Source organism: Chionomys nivalis, chromosome 18, assembly GCF_950005125.1.
Source record: "Chionomys nivalis chromosome 18, mChiNiv1.1, whole genome shotgun sequence".
Taxonomy (NCBI): domain Eukaryota; kingdom Metazoa; phylum Chordata; class Mammalia; order Rodentia; family Cricetidae; genus Chionomys; species Chionomys nivalis.
In genome coordinates, this window is record NC_080103.1 from 42,506,849 (window position 1) to 42,529,055 (window position 22,207).

Consider the following 22,207-nt stretch of genomic DNA (forward strand, 5'->3'; position numbering starts at 1 on the left):
ATATTTTCACTCATCTTTCAAAAGTGGAATAGTCCTCCCAAGGGGAGGATTGGTATTAATTCAGATAAACGGGAAATATTTAAGATGTTATCTTAAAATTACTCTTCAAATTTTATTTATATATATTAATGTTTTGCATGCTTATATGTATGTATGTCACATATGTGCCTCATGCCCTCAGAGGTCAGAAGAGTGTGTCTGATCCTATGGAACTGGAATTATAGATGTCTTTGAGCCACCATGTAGGTGCTGAGAAGTGAACCCCAGTCATTTGGAAAAACAGCAAGCACTCCACACTGCTGAGCCAGCCCTACAGCCCCTATATAAAATGTTTTTAATATGAAATTTTGTGCACTTTCCCATGTTTTTGAGGGTTCAAATTTAAATGCTAATATAAAGGAAAGTAGGTAGAAAATGGGTGTGTGCTGCAGCATACTCAATAAAATTAGGGGTAATCACAATTTAGATTCATGTAATGCTATACTGTTGTGTTAGTCTTTTTCCTCTCTTTCATTTTTGTTGTTGTTGCTGCTGTTGTTGTTGAGATAAGATCTTCCTGTGTGTCCCCAGTTGGCCTGGAACTATTATGTAGAACAGGCTGGTCTTAAACTCACAGAAGTTCTCCTACGTCCACCTCCCACATACTAGGATTAAAGTCTACAGCTCCATGGCCAGCTTATGTTAGATTCTTAAAAAATCTTCTATGGTAGAAAAAACATGTTTACTGTTTCATAGAGTTGGCTTCAATTTTGACCCCATTTATTTTTTGTCATATAACATTGAATAATCCAGTCTCTCCACTTACAAGTGCCTACCTATGTATTACATACCTTATTTTCATGACTAAATACAGAGACACTCAAGAATGAAGATGGATTTTGGCTTGCAGTTTCAAAGGTGTCAGTCTGTTATATCAGGAGCTGTGTAGTGGAACAGAGTAGTTGATGATGAGCCGGAAAGCAGGGATAGGAGATATAGAAAGAGGTCAGGCAAAGCACAGCCCGGGGACAGAGCCATAGTGACTTACTTTCTCCACTTTGACCCTGCCTGCTGCTCTCACCACCTCCCAATAATGGCAGCATGTTAGGAACACACCAGTGGTTTCATTCATTCATTAATTCAGGAAGCTCTTGATCTGCTCATCTCTGAAAATGTCACAAACACACAAAGCAGTGTGTTCACTGTCTTTTATGCATTTCTTAGTCCTGTCAAATTGGCAAGATTATTCTATGTTATTATCCTATAATAACCTATGCTTAGCAAAGTCATTTTACAAATAATGTACAAAGTATCTACTCAGTGCGGGATGTATAGCAAGAATCAAAGCTAGAAACAATTATTTTTACATGCTTGATAACTAAGGAGTAAAAATTTCAATACTATAAACTATATAGAACTTTGTGACAATAATCTTCTGAATCTAACTCACTTGTGTGGTGGGTAGTGTTCCAGCATTCCATCCCCTTCGCTGTGTCAGCAGCAGCACAGTCATGTGACATTCCAGATGCACAAGGAGTAAGGCAGGGCACGAGTTGGAGGCTGGCTTTCAAGAGAAGGAATCTTTCTGGCAGTTTTACCCTAGTAATTTCAGTTTAAAATTTCACTTTGACCTTTACTTCTTAGTAATACCGTTTTGATTTTCAAGCCACTAAAGAATTGCCAAAATAATTATTTCATCTCCTGCCAAGATCTCTCCCATCAGTTTTTTCCTTAAATAGCAAAAAATTAAAAAAAAATGGTTCACTGGAGAATTTGGGTCATAGTTTACTAGTTGAAGAAAGAAGACAGTGAGTAAAAATACAGACTTTTGATGAATAGGATGAAAGATTTTCGTTTTGGGGTGGGGAGGGTGAGAATACAGAAATCAGAGATCAACTTCGGGTGTTGTTCCATCTTATTTTTGAGACACTATCTTTTAGTAGGGCCTGAAGTTTGCCAATTTTAGCCCAAGCTATCTGGGCAGATGCCCTCCTGAGTCCACATCCCCAGTGGTGCAGAGCCCAGGCCCAGTTCGTGAGGTGCCAGGATGGAGCCGTCCTTTGGTATGCAGAGCCTAAGCATTTGCCAGCTGTGCTCTCCTAGCCGCAAGGTCAAATGGATTTTTTTTAACTGAATGTGCTTTTTAGGAAAGATGGTGGTTAACTTTAGATATTTTTTGTATCTCTTTGGCAAATTTGATCAGCATTTGGGTTTATGGACAGTATAACTTAATTATATGCAATATGTGAAAAAGCAAGAATTATTGTTCTTTTTCACAGTAACCTGATTAAGAACACATATAGTAGCCCAAGATCTAAAAAACTAAGTTTTATTTCCTTTTCATAATGATAACTATTTGCACGTAGTATTGTCAAATGAGTCAAATAGAATGTTCACTGAATGGACTTGAATTTTATAACAAATGCTTTACGTGTTAATTAAATGAGTTTAGTGTCTTTCAAACATTTTTATACTTTATGATGGGATAGCTCCTAAAAGTCAAATATAAGTACTAGTGTGTAAAATTTAATCTCAATAATAAATTTTATGTAATTTTAACAGTTAAAAAAGCAGTCTCACAGGGCTTCATAGTTTGCAGGTATTTGGGTATATTCTCTTCCCCTAGACTAATCTCTAAAGTGGTTTTATCCCCTGCTTGAGAGTTGAAGCAAGCTAATTAATCTATCTCACGTAGAACTCTAAAGTCATAGTTTCTCAAGATTTCACTGTTTCTTTCCAGTGTCACTAGGTATACATTGACATGTGCAGTCACTTGTGTGCTTTTAAATAAGATGGACTGTTCACAGTAAAGTGCACAGAAACACACACACACACACACATAAACTTGCTAACATAATATTAAGAGTAAAATATTGACTTAAAGTCTAACTAAACATTATTTGATTATTCTGTTCAAATTAGTAGGTGGACAACAGAGCATTTAGCTTTTCATGTATCCTCTTTACTGTATGTGTTCTCTGTATATTTTAGCCATCAGCCCTTTGTCAGGTAGAAAGTGAGAAATGTTTCCTTCTGTTCTATAGGCTATTCTTTACCCTGCTTCTCAGAAGAGAGGTGTAACTCACCATGTCTTCACAGTGATTTGATCCTTGATCATTGGATGGTGCACTTTTTGTCTCAATATTAACTTTTTTTATCCTAAAGTCTGTTGTGCCTAGCACGAGTATAGCTATTCCTGCTTGCTTCAGCGTTCCATTGCTTGGAATATCATTTTCCATCTGTTTGTCTGTAGAGGTGATGTAAACTGAATATGTGTTGTTTGGTTTAAGTTTTATTTTTAAATATATTCAACTAGTCTGTGTCTTTTAATTGAAGAATTCAGTCCATTTTCACTCATTATTATTGGTAGAAAAGGACTAACTACTTTCTGTTATTATCTTTGTTTGAAATACTTTTTTTTGTTCCTTTCCTGTTCTTCTTTGTGGTTTGATAGTGCCTGCTTCTTTTTATTCTCTTTGTGTATCTGTTCTACTGATGTATTCTTCCATGATGAAAGCTGTTTTACACACACCTTAGCCAAAGGCCAAGATGCCATTGTACCGTTTATAGGCTTAAGTGTCTTTTGTAAGACTGATCAGGATATCATAAATCTGTTTCATTTTTCTTAGAAAGGCTCTATTTCTCCTTCAGTTCTGAAAGGTACCCTGTTAGGGTTAGTGTTCTTAATGACAATGTCTTCTTTTTCAGAATTAGAAATATGCTTTGCCATTTCCTTCTAGAAAAGTTTTTTTTTTTGTGGGATTTTTTTGGTTTTACTGGAAAATAAAGCTGTGTAATATAGAAACCTTGGATATGTTTTGGTGCCTTTCTCTTATAAGATTTGGAGATCTTTTTTTACTCTGAACTTTTGACGGTTTGACTATAACAAGACATGTAGAGTCTGATCTTGTCTATCTGTTGTTCTGTATGCCTCCTAAGTGTGGCTATTATGTCTTGCCCATAGTTGGGAGAATATTCTACTCTGACTTCATTAAACAGTTTTTGTCATTAACTTCTTTCTTTTTGCCTTTCTTTCGAATATCCAAAAATGTGGATATTTGTTTGTTTAATGTTCTCCTAAAGGTCTTGAATGCATACTTCATTGTTTGAGGGTGTGATGTATCTGGGCTATTTCAGAAGACCTGGCTTCAGTGCAGATGTTCTTTTTCTACATAACCTAGTCTATTACAGAGGCTTTAAACAATATTTTAGTTGACATATTTATCTCTTCATTTCCACAAATTTAAAAATCTGTCTCTGCAGAATTTCTAGTTCATATCTCAATTATCTTTCTAATTTCATTTAATAGTTTGTTTTCTCTTGGGTTTCATTGAGCTTTTAAATAACCATTTAAAATATTCTTTGTGGTGTATTGTATTTCATCTGTGCAGGTGTGAAATCTGGTACTAGAGAGTTTTTGCTGTATACTTTTAGAGGCATGTTGCCGTGAGTTTTCATATTTCTTGTACTCCTGCAATAACGTTTTTTTTCTATCAGATTGGTCAGTCTGAATACAATTCTGGCTGTATTTCTAAACTGACACCATGTGTAGTTTCCCTGTAACTTGGACACAATGCAGACTGAGATTGAGACAGAAACTCATTTTCCTATGAGCCACACAAAAATGGGGACACTCGTCATCCTAGCAGGTATGTTGTTGATAGTCATGGGCTGTGTGATACTCACTGTATGTTTTCTCTTGCAGTGGGAATAGTGGGCCCTTTCAGGTAACCAGAATTCATCAAGTCATGTTAGTTCTAACTGCTTCCGGCAAGGCCCTCTGATTCGGGCAGCCCCAGCAGTGGTGATTCTGGAAGCACTTGCTCTTCAATCAGACAGTTGTTGTATGGAGGCAAGTTGTACATTTCCCAGCCGCCCAGACTCCCAAAATAATCACACACAAACAATATTATTTGCCATACTGTTTGTCCAATAGTTTAAACATATTTCTGGCTAACTCATATCTTAACCCATCTGCATTAATCTGTGTATCACCATGAGGCTGTGGCTTACTGGATAAAGTTCCTATGTCTGTCTCCAGCGGGGCTACATGGCTTCTCCTGACTCTGCCTTCTATCTCCTAGCATCCAATTTAGTTTTCCCCTCCTACTTCTATTCTGCCCTGCACAGGCCTAAGACAGTTTCTTTATTAACCAATGGTATTCACAACATACAGAGGGGAATCCCACATCAGACAGTAGCTTGAGTCCAGAGGTTGCAGCTAAAGCCATAGCACTACCTCTGTGGTGCTCACACCCAGTCCTAACTTGAGTGGATTGTTAGATCAAGTATAATGATGGGAGCTGTATAGATGAGAAGGCAAATGGAAACCTTAGTGTTACTCTTGGCTGGCACCAGCACTTGTCAAGGATCTTGTCTTAAATGATATGAGCAAGTTTCCAGGATTGTGTACCCAGGGTTGACATGACAACTGGATCTGGGGTCTTTGGTTTTGTTTTTTGTTTTTTTCTTCTCTTAGTAGCAGTGTTTGCTGCTGTGGAGTAATGGTTGGATCTAGAGTTGCTCAAGGCCCTGCAAACCAGGTATCAGTACAAATTACAGGATTACCTCCACCTTTTCTATAACAACCACTGTAGCATGGTACAGTGAGAAAAAGACAACAGGAAACAACTGGGTGCTTGACTTTGGTCCTTCCACTGCCATGGGTTCGTAGGGAGCTAGCCAGAACCTTGGACTCAGAACCAGAGTACACTAATCTGCTGTTTCTCAACAGTCATGCCTTTCATCGCCCCCTGTATCACTGTAGTTGTCCCTACAGTGCAGCTCACCCCTTGGCCTGGGTCAGAGTCCCTCAGCTGGGCCAGAGTGGTTTCACAGGGTATCTATGCATTTCCTATAAGACAGTGCAGCAAAATGTCTAAGGAATCCCAAAGATGGGAATATTTAGGGGTTTATAACCTCTAGATGAGTTCAGAGTCAGACATTTCTTCATGTCTCAAGTGGCTCCAGGCTGTAGCACCTTAGGTGTTGAATGTATGATATTTGAAATCCTTTTCCAAAGCCAAGATACTACACAGATTTCATGTTTTTGCTATTTTTATTATAGAATATAATATTTAATTTATACTGTGAAAAAGGGAATATCAAAATTTTAAAAAGCTAATATTGTCAGAACATGTATTATTGATATGTAGTTATTGCTTAAGAGTTCTAAGCTTCATTTAAACAACAACAAAATAACCCAGTGGCAGTATTGGAGATTCAAGTACGGCATTTGTTACCAAGTCCCTAACATAGAAAGGCTACCATTTTAATATAAAAATATTTACATTCTGAATGTGTGGTCCTAACATTAGGCCAGGCTCTATATATCTCAGAACCTACAAGGCTCTCTTTCTAAGCAATGAATGATTTATAAATTTTGTATATTATCCTGTTGAAAAGGGAAAGCAGTAAAACAAAAATAAGACAATTTAACTCTTAGAAATAATAAAAAATATTTTAAAAGTAAAAATGGAAAAGCCTGCTTCATTTTATGAAAACAAAAAACAATCTAGCATCTGATAAGCCTATGAATGTGATACATACATATTTAGGACTGTGATGTCTTCTTGATGGATGGTTTTCTTGATCAGTATCAGCTGAACATCTTTATTTTTTGACAAGAATTATTAGCTTGAATTATTTTTGTCAGATATTAGAATAACAGTGTCGTCTTGTTTCTTTACTTGGAATACCTGTTTTCATCATTTCACTAAGATGTGTTTCTCAGAGGCAGCCAAAAGTAGTCTGCATCTTTTTGTGGGTAAAGAAGACTATTGATATTCAGAGTAATTACTGACATGTGTGTATTGCTCCCCTATTTTTTTCAGTGAGTGCCATAGCATCATTTACTTTTTTCTCTTGTATTCCATAGTCTCTTGGATGTGTTTATCTTTCTCTCCGACTGAAGTATCCTCTACAGGACTACCTTGGTGGTCATAAATTCCTATAGTCTGCTTTTACATCAATTATGACTGTTTTGCTGGATATATTAGAGTGGATTGGCAATTTTGATCTTTTAAAGTTTGAAATACATCAGTTCAAGCTCTTGCTTTCATGGATCATATCAAAAAGTCTGCTGTTATTCTGTTGGGCTTGTCTTGGTCTGCAGCTTGACTTTTCTATAGTTTTCAGTGTATTCTATTTCTTTTTAGTGTAGTGTTGGGTCAGTGCTTTAACTATAATGATGCAAGGAGTTTCTTTTCTGCTCCTGCCTGTCTGATGTATTGTGTGTCTCCTGTATATGGTGGGGCTCTGTCCCCTAGGATTTAGGGAATTTTCTTCTATGATTTACTAAAAATACTTTCTATGGCTTTTTTCATGAAAATCTCCTTCTTGTATGCCTGTACTATATAGGTTTTGTCTCTTTCTGGAATTTCAGGATGCTTGTGTATTATATCCCTACAGTTTTAAATGTTTGACTGTCTTTGACTGAATGATCTATTCTTCTATGTTGTCTTCATAGCCTGATACTCTATCTTCCACATGACCCTTCCAGTGGGAAGACTTTCCACTGAATGTTTTAGTTGCTCTATTGTGTTTTTTTCATTTCCACCATCATTTTAGCTTGAAATTTCTTCAATATTTCTATTTATTAAATTATATTTTAATGCCAGGGTGGTTGTGGCACATGCCTTTAATCCCAGCACTCAGGAGGCAGGGTAGGTGGTCTGGTCTACAACGTGCATTCCAGGACAGCTAGGACAGTTACATAGAGAAACCCTGTCTCTAAACCCCCAATTATATTATATTGTAGAATGACTTCGTTACTTCATTCAGCTGTTTATTTTCTCTTGTAAAATATTGTTTTCTGAACTGTCTTACCATATTTATAATTATTCTTTTGAGTTCATCTAGAATTTTGTGAAAGTTATTTTGATCAGTGTTCATAAGGATGCAGTTGATAACTTTGGAGGAGACAGGTATTCTTGGTTTTTTATGTTACTTTTGTTTTTGCTCTGGGATCTAGGTTATATCATTGCTTAAGATTTTCACCATTTTTGTTCTTAATTCAAGTTGTTTGTCTTCTTTCAATGGATGTGATTATAGCGCTCAGAAGAGAGTAAATGATCAATCCTCTATGTTGTCTTCATAGTCTGATAGACTATCTTCCACATGATCCATTCTATTGGGGAGATTTCCCCTTAATGTTTTATTTGCTCTATTGAGGTTTTCATGCCCATCATCATTTTAGCTTGAGCTAAATGTGTTATAGTCACACAGTTGTGGTGATGTTTTCGTCTGGTAGACTGGTGTTCCGCAGGCTCTGTCTCCAGTCTGCCCCTGTGGGGTGAGCGCTTTCTCGGCAGTGGTCACTACCCAGTGGTTAGCCCACTCTGACTGACCAGAAGAGCAGACTGGGGAGCAGGCACTTGCTAAGTACAGGTTCGTTTGGTGAGCAAAGCCCCTCCTGGTACAGCCTGTGCTGAGACATTAGTATGAGGGAAAGGAAGGGTGAGCGATCCCAGCAAGTCTGGTGATAGGAGTGGGCTTGTAGATGAGAAGTAGAGATGCATTCGTAGGTGTGGCAGTAATTGAGGCCTAAGAAAAAGTGCGTGGATGTGTGGGAGCTTTGGTTAGCAGCAGACTTTTAAAGGGAGGTAGAGATTTGTGCCCAGATGTTGTAAACCGGGTCAGCCTCTGGGCTTTGAGAGATGTGACAGCGAGAGGAATGGGTAAGAAAAAGGAAAAAAGGAGAGAGAGAAGAGAATCATTAGGAGAACAGTAGGGAATAGCGTTGGCCTCCTGTGCCCCACTGTACTGTCTGGATTAGACTTAGCTGCGGGGAGAGGGGCAGCTGAGTTGTGACAGAAGATAACGGACTCCAGGCAGATGGAGCATGCTGTCGTGGGGAAGGAGAGCTGGACAGAGACGTTAAGGAAATGCAATCTGAGTTGAATGCAGTTTTGTCTCTTCATGATCTACTGCCTTTCCTCTGTGCTCCTGGTCTAGCTGTGCTCTATATGCTTTTAAAGGGAGTCTTCTCCTGGGCCTCCCAGCTTTCTTTGCCTTTGGTGTTTTCTTGACTCTGTTCTATGGACTGTGCATAACCAAGGCAAACTCTACCTCACTGTGGTTGGTGAGGCCCACATGGTCAGAAGTGGTTGGCCCTGTGGTGCCTGTAGCACACTGATTGATTAGTGTTTGTGTTGCATTAGTGTTTGTGTTTCATCCCCACTTTTCCTATTGGGTCACTGATAGAGGTCCTAGCTGCAGTTGCTAGGAAGCCTTCTTTGAAGTCCCCACCAGCACCAGTTTTGTAAACTTCCTGGTAAGTTTGGTCTCTTAGTCTAGTTTGTCTGGAGAGAAAGTACATGTTCAGTTATAGAACAGGTTTGTTGATCAGTAGAGGTTGGACCTGGAGAAACAGCTGATTGATTTAGAAAATATTCTTTTTCTGTTTAAGTGTTATCCACTGCTCCTTCCAACGTGGCTCCTAGCCCACCATCTTCTGATAACTTTTGTTTCGTTTTAAGCGAGGAATGTTTTTTTTTCTTTTCTCCCTCTCATTATTAGGGAAAATTTTGTTTAGCAAATATTTATTTAGCACATGCTAGGTCCTTGATTCATTTCACATTGATGTGGACTATATCTGTTCCAAGTACCTTAGTGAATACATGGGCATGAAGGAAGGTGGTTTGAAACATAGTATCAATGTAGACACACGTAGACACAGAGAAGAAAACGTGCAGTGCCTGCATGTCTCATGTACAACTGTGTTCTTCATTTCCTGAACCCAGTTGTTACTTAAAACAGCTTCTCAAGTCGAGAGTTAGCAAGATTTTTATCATTTTTTATAAACTTCCTTTTTTGAGTATCAGTTCCAGATTTGGGATATCACTTAATTCAGTACACCAGAAAACTATTTTGGCAGATGGAAATAATGTATCTGAAAGGGGTAAAAATAAAAACGTGTATTAGGTTGTAAGTTGAACTAAAGTTATCGCAAATCCTTTGTGAAATGAGACAAGTTTAAGTAAATATTGTAACCAGATAACTTGAGAATGGGCCTCTCTTTCCAGGTCAAGGAACTGCAAGTTAGTGGTGTTTATTATTGCTTTTCCCTTTGGACCTTCATATTTTTCTCATTTCAATAGAGCTAATGGTTTCCCTGAATCCATCTAAAATTTAAAAATTATAGATGGTATTTTGTTATGGTCTTTTTTAAACATTTACTTTTATTTTGTGAAATTATATTGGACAAATCAGAATTTGTAATGGCATACATACCAACTGTTTCCTCTCTTGGTTAGAGGAATCCTAGAGTCTTGTAATTCTAACTCATCACATTGTAAATACCACCCCTCTGCTTTCACCTTAAGCAAGAATATTCTGAATAGAGATGTGCCCTGTAAATGCATCAAGTGAAATGAGCATAGAAAATATGCCCACGGTCAGGGTCAGACAAAAACTGTACCAGGAGAATTATAGAATAAATTGTGATGATGAAGACTGGCTGGGGGTGATAGGTGCAAAGTTAGGATAGAGATCTTAAAAGATGAATTATTTTCTTTCTGGTGAAAGTAACAATTGACACAATATAAGGGTAGAGTCTTCAAAGTAGGGTTGGTCAGACTGGCAGCTGAGCTGATGAAGACAGCGGCACATTTCTCCATGGCAGCAGGGCTGCTCTCACAGAGCGTAGTTAGCGTATCCACGTGATGTTGCTGGCAAGGCTGCCGTGGTGACAGTTTCTGTGCAGCCTGGTTTAATTCAGTATCGATTTGACACAGATCCTCTAGCAGTGTTTTCCAGCAGTGAGTCTACAGAATGCATTTCTTCATGGAGAGTGACGGGTACAGCAGCCTGACTCCTGCTAGCTAATGAATATCTGGGGTCTTGCACAGACATGTTCCTTACACAGCCTCAATGTTCAGGGATGTCATTTCATGAATCACTGGCATTCTGTGACATTTAAATAGAAATGGATCCTGGCACAATTCTACACAGTGTGGCAACAAGAGACACAGTTATACCCAGGATCCAGGAAGTTTAATGATTTGCCAATTTCAAGCCATAAGTGTCCCATTTATTCAGGTCTGCTCAGCACTTCCTATGAGATATGCAAAGCAAAGAAACAAGTTCTGTGATGTGAGTTCAAAGGTCACATTTATGTGTAAAATTTTAAATTTGATATTTTTTAGCCTGTTTTGTCCACATACTAACACAGACTAACAGGCTATAATGAGAAGTAAAACCAGACCTTCATTTGCAGCTGTCCCTCACACCTGTGAGAGAATTCCTGCAGAAGGGCTTGCTGTTCTTTCAAGCTCAAATAAATAAAATTCACCTCTCTCTCTCCCTGCCCCCCTTCTCTCTGTGTATGTGTGTGGTATATGAGTTATGGTGCAGAATTCCTACAGGAAGAAACAAAATAAGCACTTAGCAAGGGACAACCAAGTAGAGCTAACAGTCTTAAGTACTCTACTTTATTTCTCAAATACATAGTTTAATATGAAGATGTTCATTTTCTTGGACAAACTAAATTACTCTTGTTGATTCTAAATATCCCTTTATGGCAAACTAGATTTGTACACATATTTTTGTTATTTTTCAATTACATCTTTTATAGTTCTTTTCCCATACCAAGAAGTTATTAAAATCACAATTATGCTGTGCATGTGATACCTCAACTGAAATAAATTTTTAGATAGGAAAATAAAGTATGTCTTTTTTAGCATTCTTTTTAAGTTAATTACAACTTTTTTGTTTCATGTATTTATTTTGTGTCTGTGTGAGTGTATACGTGTGAACACATACATGCCACAGTGCACAGTTGAGATTAAAGCATAACTTGAAAGAGCTGATTATGGGCCCCAGGTATCATGGGTGGCCAGGCTTGGCAACAACAACCTTTACACTAAATCATCTCACCAGCCTGCCTATGCCTGTATCTTGAGATGTTTACAGCAGTATTTCAGATTATAACTTTACATCTACGTGTTCATGTGCAGTCTTCCCAGCATAATTTGTTGAAGAGGCTTTTCTGCAACATGCATTTTTAGCTTTTTTTGTCAAAAACCAGGTGACTGCAGTTAGGTGGACTTATATCTCAGGTCTCTATTCTGTTTTGGGAGTAGAAGGAAAGGGTTTATTTTTTCTACAATTCCACATCACATTTCATCACAAAACACACTCGAGGCAAGAGCTGATGCAGAAGCTAGGGAGAAGTGCTGCTTACTGGCTTGCTCCCATTACTGGCTCTGCTCGCTTTCTTATAGAACCCAGGTTTGTAATATATGGCCTTTCTTACGTTGAGTATGTTCTCTTAATCCCTAGTTTCTCCAGGGCCCTCAAAAGGAATGTTGGATTTTGTTAAATGATCTTTCTGCATTTGTGATTTCTCTCCTGCCTTGTGTATTTTAACCAATGAATTACTGCCTGCTTTTAAAAATATAGTAGCTATTTTACTTCTATAAATAAAATATGAACACACTTAAACATCTCATAATTTGACAAAATTAATTTTTTAATTAATGGAACGTATGTATCAAAATGTATGTTTATATTTTATAGACTATATTATCTTAAATATTTGCATCCTTACAAAAAATTATTACCTATAACTTTTAGCAAATATTTTCTTGGATTGTATGTTATTACATTTCAAGTTGTATTAAACCAAAGGGGATATGAAGATTCTTTGTTTACCAGCTTTAAAACTGACTATCTTGCCGGGCGGTGGTGGCGCACGCCTTTAATCCCAGCACTTGGGAGGCAGAGGTAGGCGGATCTCTGTGAGTTCGAGACCAGCCTGGTCTACAAGAGCTAGTTCCAGGACAGGCTCCAAAGCCACAGAGAAACCCTGTCTCGAAAAAACCAAAAAAAAAAAAAAAAAAAAAAAAAAAACTGACTATCTTAACTGGGTACTGATTTAATTCACTCATTACATTATAGCTGATAATTTTAATTAGTTAGAATTTCTGTTCTGTTTGGTAGACTTGCTTTTGAAATAGGTTATTGAGTTTTCCCTTTATTGGGGCAGTGTTTGTAGTATGTTTATGCAGTACATTTTAGTAATTAAATACGTGTATATAATATATAGTAATGCATTCAGTAATAAGAATTTCCATTCCTTCAAGCACTAATCATCTTCATATGTTGGAATTTTGAAATAGATCATTGTTTGAACCTATACTCACCCTTCTGTGTAACGGAAAACCCAGAACTAATCTTCCTCCCTAGCTGTGGTTTAGTTCTCCTTAGAGAACTTCTTTTGATTCACTTTCTCTAATGTCCTTCCAAGTGACCACAGTTCCATTCCATTTTTCTATGACACTGACTCACCAGTTTGCATAACAAGAATGAGTGATGTCTGACTCGGTCTGACTTTCTTCACTTAGTATATAGTAGGGCCATCTGTCCATGTTACCGCAAATGGCAGTTTCATTCTTTAGGGCTCAATAAACAATAATTTATAGTGTTTATGTACACACTTTCTTTATGGACTCGTCTACTCAGAACATTTAGATAGATTGCATATCTTAGCTATTATGAACAACACTATAGTGAATATAGTAAATGAACGTGTCTTTTGGCACAAAGATTTTATCTCCTTTGACTATATTCCCAGTGGGAAAATAGCTGTATCATTATAGGACATCTGTTTTCAGATTTCTGAGGAGTACTATACTGTACTCCATAATATCTATATGAATTTATGTAACATGAGGGCCTAATTGTTGGGGTTTCTGTCCTGCCTAGTTTCCACAGCCGGTAAGCCCCAAAGAAAATCACAGAGAATCTGCATTAGTTATAAACTGATTGGCCTATTAGCTCAGGCTCCTTGTTAACTCTTATAACTTATATTAACCCATCATTATCTATGTTAGTCACATGGCTCAGTACCTTTTTCAACAGGGTCGGTCACATCTTCCTTCTGTGTCTGGGCAGGACTGGGAAGGAATGGGCTTTCTCCTTCCCAGAATTCTCCTGTTCTCATTGACTCACCTCTACTTCCTGTCTGGTTGCCCTGACTATACTTCCTGCCTAGCTACTGACCAATCAGCGTTTATTTATAACGTAATTGACAGAATACAGAATTGTCCCACACCAAATTTACATTTCCACTGTCCTTTCTCCACATCTGTATTGTCGTTTGCTATTTTTGCTTTCTTGACAACAGCTTTTCTAATTGGAATTGAATGACACATTAGTGCTTTGTGTCACTGCTGTCTAACTCAAGGTACCTACCTAAACTTCACCAATGCTGAAACACAGGCATGTTTCACCACTTTCTTGGCTTTTGATTTGCTTTTCCCTGGTCATTTTGAGACTGAGAATTTATTGTATAGACAATTTTTACTCTGCTAGATATTCTTGGTGTCTTTGTTAAAAATTATTTGACTATAGGACTATAAATTAATTTTAAATTTTTCTGTTTTCTCCATTTATATGTGTATATCACATAATAGTAACATATGGTTTTGTTGCAATAGTTTTATAATATGTTTTGAGGTTGAATATAATGATGCCTCATTTTCCCACCTCCTAGATTTTTATAGCTTGTCTTGATCCTTTCTGTTTCCATGTAAATATTAGGGCTATTTTCTATTTCTGTGGGGAAAGTCACCAGTATTTTGATGAGAACTGCATTGAGCAAAAAGAGTAGAATAGTCATCTCAGCAACATAAGTTTTCCAATCTATAAACATGGAACAACATGAACACCGGATGCCTTTTAAATTTTATCCTTTTCAGTGCCTCTCATTGGTGCTTTCTAATTTTCATTTTATAGCTTTTTCAGTTTCACACTTACTTGAAAATGTTTTACTTTGTAACTGCCATACATGGGATTGTATTCCTGATATCTTTTTCAAAAATTCTTTTTCAAAAATGCATTGTTCATATATTTTAAAATTACTGTTTTTGAAAAAACAATTTTTCTGTCCAACTTCAGTAAATTAATTCCAATAACTTTTTGACCTAGGATTTTATTTATAGCATTATATCATCTTCAAACATGAATAAATTAACTTTATGCTTGGGGCTGCTTCCACTGAGGTTGCTGCCTTAGGCCTGCTCCAGCAGAGGTAGCTGGGTCAGGCCTGTTTCTGTAGATGTCCCTGGCCTGGGCCTGCTTCCATGGAGGTCCCTATTTGCAGAGTTCTCTAGCTCAGGCCTGCTCCCCCAGGAGGTTCCTTACTGGCACCTGGACCCACAGAGGTCTCTGGCTCAGGCCTGCTCCCCAGGAGGTTCCTTACTGGCACCTAGACCCACAGAGGTCTCTGGCTTGGGCCTGCTCCCTCAGCTGTTGCTCCCTTGTACCTGCTCCTGTGGGGGTCACTGCTTCAGTCTATTTCTTTCTTTAAAAGTTCAATTATCAAAAGACAGTTCTATCTTTTTAAAAAAATGAAAATTAATGTCTTTTGGGATCTTACAGGAATAGCTGTAGAATTTATTTTAATCTTTAACCTTTAATGTTTTGAGGTATATTCTTTTTAATCCCAATTTCTTGACAGTGTAATGCTTTTTGTTTTTGTAAATACAGTTTCAATATGTTGACCTGAAACTCAATTTGAAGATCAGGCTGATGCTGAATTCTGAGATCTACCTTCTTCTGCCTCTTGTGTGCTGGGACTAAAGGTGTCACCACCAGCCTCACTGACAATTCTTATTATAAAACAATACTAAATCTTATTGAGTGCCTTTTCTATATCTATTGAGATGACCCTCCATTCTGAAGGTGTTGTATCATTAGTTGATTTGTGTATTAGAACCTTTAATCCATCCCTGTGATGAGTCACTCTTGAGCTTGCTGTTTGATGTTTGTAAGGTGCTGCTAAATTTGGTTTGCTACTATTTTGTGGAAGACGTTTGCATTTACAGTCTTTAGGGGTGTCTACTTTTAGTTTTCCTTTTTGTGGGACCTTTGTATGGTCCTGATACTCAGGTAATGCTGGCTCCATAAGAATAGTTTGGCAGCATTCTTCCCAGTTCAATTAGAGGACTTTAAGAGGAATTAGAATAAGTCACTTCAATATTTTGTGTAATTCATCAACAAAGCTGTCATGTTCTTGAGGCTTCTTGAGATGGAAGATTTTAATTATTATTTCAGTGTTGTGTAGCTCATTATTTATATATTTAGATTTCTACTTAATTTCAGTCACTTTTGATAGCATATATTCAGAAGTCTATTTTTTCTAAGCATTCCACATTTTTACTAATAATTTCTAATAGTGATTTCTCATGGTTCTTTGCATTTTTGTGCTGTGCACAAAAAACCCATGTCTTCACCTCTAATTTTGAGTCTTGCCTGTCTTTCCTGTTAATCTAAGAGAATGTTTAGTCACCTCATTTACCTCTTCAAAAGCTACAGCTCTCCCACTCAGCATGGTGGTTACTTGGTGTGATACTCACTTGGCATGGTAGTCACTTGGCATGTTGGTCACTTGGCATGGTGGTCACTCAGCTCGGAGGTCACTCAGCACGGTAGTAACTTGGCATGGTGGCCACTCGGCATAGTGGTCACTCAGCATGGTAGTCACTTGGCATGGTGGTCACTCATCATGGTGGGTACTCGACATAATGGCACATGTGTGTCATCTCCCCACTTTGGAGACAGACAAGTCTTTCTGTATTAGCTTTAATCTTCAGACTGTAGAGTAGGGCAGAAATCTACTGTATTCCCCATTGAGTGGGTTTTGATGGTGCCAAGGATTGACTGGGTTTCTGGCAGCCAAATTACTACAACTGCAGAATGTAACCATACCTTTCCCAGCTCTTAAAATGCAGTTGTAGATGAAGCTGGGACTTTGTGTTAGGAGCTCCAGTCTTGAGAGGTGGAAGAGACTTCCCTAAAACCTGCAGGTCCATCTCATATTGGACCTAGATATGTAGCAGAGGCATCCTGTGCTGAAACTGCAAGATGCTGAGAGGGTCCAGTGATCCATCCACTGGTCAAAAGCTGCAGGTAAGGCCCGGCAAGGTGATATCAGACAGTACTATTGTAGAAGATACCGTCTTTGGAACAGAGCAGCCACTCAGACAAGCCAGCTCCCAGACTGAGAGCTTTGTATACTCCTATGCTGGGACTGCAGGTCTGACACTTGAGTGTGAAGGCCACAGTTTCCTACGTACCCTTCCTTAGCAGCAAAGGGTCTCCACCAGGGAGGCGGTGGGGGTTGCAGCTGCCTTTCTGACACAATGCTGTGTAGAACTGTGCTGCTTCCTAGCTGGTTTCCAGTTCTCCCCCTCTCCTCAAAACACAGATTTTCCTTTGTTCCATACCAAGCCCTCTGTTTTACCATCCTAGCTATACTTTGCCTAGCTTTTCTTCTAAAAATATTATATTTGTTTATTCTTAATTTGTTATTCAGAGATTAAATGAATTGGAAAATTAGTTTACCTTTTAGACTCTTTTATCCTCAATGAGAATATGAAACATAAGGGCCAATTTAGCTTTATTGAAAGGAAGCCTTAAGATTTGTCAGCTCATATTCTATAATATGCCTTATTATGTTACAAACTCAAGGTACATCTCCATGTTTTCTGGTTTTAGGGTTGGGTGTGATATGTGTAGCCTTGCTGAGCTCATTAAAATCAAAATGCCTTCACGTAGTTGAAAATTAAAAATATGGTTAAATACATCATGGACTTTGATGCTTCAGTACCCAGTGTCCTCTTGAGAATTGTCTGACTTTTTTATGGTGCATTCAAATAAGCAATTAGTTATTTAAAAATACAGCAGAGTGTTTTGTTTGCTTTCTATGCTGTCTGCTGAAACCTTGAGTTCTTTTCATTTGAGACTGACATGATATTAATAAACATTGTGTTCTACTTCACTTTCCATTGATGAAGTAAACACTATGACCTAAAGTGACGTGAGGAAGACACGGTTTATTTCAGCTTATAGTTCATCACCAAGGGAACTCAGCACAAGGACTGGAGGCAGGAACTAAAGCAGAGGCTATGAAGGAATGCTGCTTACCTGCTTGCTCCCCCTGACTTACTCAGTCTGCTTTCTTATACACCCAAGGACTACCAACCCAGGGCTAACACCATCCTCAATGGGATGAGCCCTCACACATCTGTCTTCGGTCAAGAGAATGTCCACAGACTTGCCTAGAGACCAATCTGACAGAAGCATTCTAACTGAAGTTCCCTCTTCCCAGATGACAAAAAAACTGGTCAGCAAATGTTTCATCAGAAATTAGTCATGATAATAATAATGCAAGCCCTTTATTGACCTGACAGACCACCTTATTCTTGGTGAGGTCTTAAGAACAAATAGGGAGAACACAACTTTCCTCTCAAGCATATACCAAAGCTTCTAATCAGAGACTGTTTGACCATTTATCTGGTACTCCTTGGTTACATACTGAGCAAAGTGATGAACAAACTACTGAGTAGCAAGGAACAGTCTAACAAATGTGCTGTTTTGCTAAACACTTTGACATGTACGAAAAGAGTGAGAGAGACAACCAATGAGATCAGAGCCAGACCTCAGTAATTGACCGCACCTTTGGGGGGTTAGCATCTGAGATGAAATTACAGATTTAATTCAGGTACTTAGCCCCAAAGTCACCTTCTGGCCCTTTGCTCAGGCTGCTGTGTGGAGCAGCAGTAGCCGGGAGCTCCGCCTCTAGGGATTAAATAGTGATGCCTCTCCACCCTTTTCTTCCTTTTCATTTCAGATCAGGAATAGGATGAGTTTTGGTTTTATTTGAAAATCATTTCCAGAAACTTTTACCCAAGTAAGCAAGTAGAAACAGCACCCCACCCCCACCCACACTGTCACCTTACCCTTGCCTTTCCCCAAGAAATCACTAACACTGAAGTGTTCACTTAAACCTCCATCTCTCCAGACCTCACTGAGAACAACTTTAACTGGGTCGGGGCTGACCCAGAAGCTTGATTTTGCATACTAAATTTTCACTGGTCTGTCTTTTTAAGCAAAGCATCAAATAACAGTACTAAACAAGTTTCTCACTTTTGTTCAAGGAAGGAAGCAGGAATTTGGGAGTGTATTCCTTATCAGAAATGAAGTCAAAGAACACTGAAGTTAAAGTAAATAACAGTGTCATTTAATCTCTTTCTTCAATTATTCATGATAAAAACTGAGGTCCAATGGATGAAATATCCCCAAGCTGATAGTGTAAATCAAAGGGAAAATTACTGACTTTGAAGAAATTTAGCTCACACTCAGCTTTTATAGAGCACATCTGTGACATTTTTAGCATAAAATCCTCAATCACTGAAAGAAATCCTGTCTCTCCTCAATCACTGAAAGAAATCCTGTCTTTCCTCTCTGTATTTCATACTCACATACATTATCTCTCTTCTGTTTAGGGGAACAAAACCTCTCCACTGTGAAAAACGCATTATGCAGCCTCCAGAGCAGAACAGCTATTTCAAACCCTGTTGCAGATGCTGTTTCTGAATCTTAGAAACAGTAACCTCTATTCCTCTAAAAATAAGGAAGATAAAAAGTGCTACTGGAGTAATATATTCTTTTAAATGTACAGAAAAAAAAAAACATTGCAGATGGTAGAGCTTTTTAGAGTAATGTCTTTAAAGTGACCTTTCTCTGAAAACCTGAAAATGATAAAAGCTTCATGTCTGTAGCTTTTGCAAAAGGCTATCCTTCATGCATGCACTTGAAATACATGTCCTTCATGCATGCACTTGAAATATTGAACACTTCAGAGGCTACTTAGTAATTACATAGAGAAAAATAATAAATTTTTTCTAAAAACAGTTCAACTCTGTTTTCTCCTAATACTACAACATTTAAGGTTGTCTTATCAGTTTAAAGCTGTGATTGCCAAAATCAATTTTTTGCCAATTTTTCTTTGGTTTTTATTGGTTCACCTTTTCTTATAAATTTAACTATAGTTTTATGCCGATTCCTGGTATGACCCTCCAGCTGCGACATCTCACGAACATCTGTTTCCATCTCTAGCTGTATTCATCTTTTCAGTGTGGTATACTCTGTGAAGCCCGGTTTACATGTCTAAATCTAAATTCACCTTGCTGTCTGTAACTATCTTTTCCCAAGCCTCATGTTTAAAACTGTAGGCCCAAGATGTGTTCATCATATTTTCTCCTGACCTGTTTTCCTATGTTTCTCATATGCTTTTCTTTACTTTTTCATTAATTCACCCAGTTTTCCTTAGTAGCTACTGTGTCTCAACTTTCTTGTAGTTTGAGATGCAAAGACCAAGTGTACAGACTCATTTGAGAAAGCTGCTTCTATATTCTGAGACCTCTGTGTCAGTGAGTCACTGATCAGGGGATTTGAGCCCAAAACAGTGATTAGATACTTGGGAATTAAACTTGGGAGGGGGTAATATTTCAAATAAGATCCTTACTAAAATTCCTGTTTCTACTGCCCCACTTCAAGGCTGGTATGAATGAAAGCTTTTTCTTTAGAAAGATTGCTTTTATAAAATAATTTTTATTTTTGAAATTATAATTACATCCTTCACCCTCTTTCTTTTCCTCCCTCCAACCCTTCCCATAAACTCACTTTGATCTCTATCAAATCCATGGCCTCTGTTCTTTAATCACTGTTACACGTGTATATAAATGCACTCAGCAGTAGAGCTCCTAAGGGTAGAACTAATGCATGAGAAGTAGAAGCCAGGCCTTTCCCCAGGTGTCAGAATGCTGTACTTACAATCAGCAAAATGTGTCGTGTGCATGTCTTGTTACCTGATTTCGATGTTTGACACTTGGTGAGAATCACTATGAATCCATGCAGGGAGCCATTTCAAAGGTCTGGACTACTATAGGATTTTCACCAGTGATCTACCAAGTAAATTCTGACTCTAGGTAAACAAAATAATATGATTTGTTAAATTCTCAGATGTACATACTGAATTTTTACTATCTGGGCTTGCTGTCTCCTGAATATGAAGGTATGCCCCCTGATCTCAGTATTTAAAAGGCAGAGGCAGAAGGATCACAAGTTCAAGGTCAGTCTGAGCAGTGTAGCAATACCATATCACAAAATGAAGAAAGGGGTTGAGAAGATACCCTGGGTCCACAGAGTGGCTGTTGTGCAAGCATGAGGACCTGAACTCAATCCTCAGGATGCAAGTTACAGAACCAAGCCCAGTAGTGTGCCTTGGAGCCTCAGCTCTGAGGAGGCAGAAAAAGATGGCTTGCCTGGAGCTCACAAGCCAGCCAGCCTGGCAATCTTGCCTCTTTCCAGAGCAATGAGAGACCATTTCAGAAAAAAACACAGTGAGTGACCCTGTGGAATGACACCTGAAGTTGGCCTCTGGATGCCACACTCACACACGTGAACCCTCACACACAGACACACACACCTACACACAAACATGAACCCACATACCCATGTACATCCACATATTCATATACCCAGAAAGCTTAAATACAAATTAAACAAAGAGAAGTTTTCATTGTTAAGAATTCAAATCTAAAAATACCAAATGATGAATAGTTGTGTGTTCTTAAGGCTCATGTACTGTTAGACAGAACTTTCTTGGGATAAAACCTGAGCTTGATATGAGTATTTATAAAAAGGTTCTTGGACTGAAATTATAGTCAGCATGCAGACCTGTTCTGTAGTTGTTCTAAATTCCTGTCCACTGTCTATAACAAAGCCCATGAGCTAGAAACTGACGTATGTGCTGTTGGTGCAGAGGTGGTGCAGGGGGATCTTTGTTATGCCTCTGGGTATAAATTTTAAAATAATAAAATTTCTTAGGAAACTAAAAACTACTAGAAAATGTATTTTATAATAACATGACTGTCCTCTTCTTGGAGTACTGTAATTTATCTTAAGGACTTAGTTTATTAGCTCTAAAATTAGTCTGCAGAGGCAGTTGTGAGTATCATTAAAATTCTTTTTGTACATCCAGAGAAGGCTAGAAAGACATGACTGGTCAGTGATTTCTCTCCTGCTCCTGAAACTGAAGCACAAAAGCTCTTTGCTTCATCTCCTAAGATGTACATAGCTTTATATGGAGACCATGAGAAACACCTGCAAAGACTACTGTCTAAAAAAGGGATAGGGAAGTTCTGGTGTGTGACTGCTTATCAGTCATTTCAAAATGTTTAAGTAGCTTCAATTCTTAATATTAAAAAAAATGATGTTCGGGCCTGGCGGTGATGGCACACACCTTTAATCCCAGCATTCGGAGGCAGAGACAGGCAGATCTAGTTCCAGAACAGGCTCCAAAACTACAGAGAAACCCTGTCTCAAAAGAAAAAAAAATAATGTTCTTAATGCCTATTTTTATTAATCGTCATAAACC

General features: G+C 38.2%; 1 protein-coding gene across 3 annotated transcripts in view; it reads left to right on the forward strand.

Moving 5' to 3' along the window:
- Tbck (TBC1 domain containing kinase) overlaps nucleotides 1-22,207 on the forward strand; it is a 136,240-nt gene that overhangs the window by 90,105 nt on the left and 23,928 nt on the right. The window contains exon 24 of one of the 3 annotated variants that reach the window (XM_057793407.1): nucleotides 182-251. The exons of the other annotated variants lie outside the window; for them this stretch is intronic. Coding sequence (XP_057649390.1) covers nucleotides 182-202 — 21 coding nt within the window. The 3' untranslated portion in view covers nucleotides 203-251. Of the gene's footprint in view, nucleotides 1-181; nucleotides 252-22,207 lie in introns of those variants that run through there. 3 annotated transcript variants of the gene reach the window in all.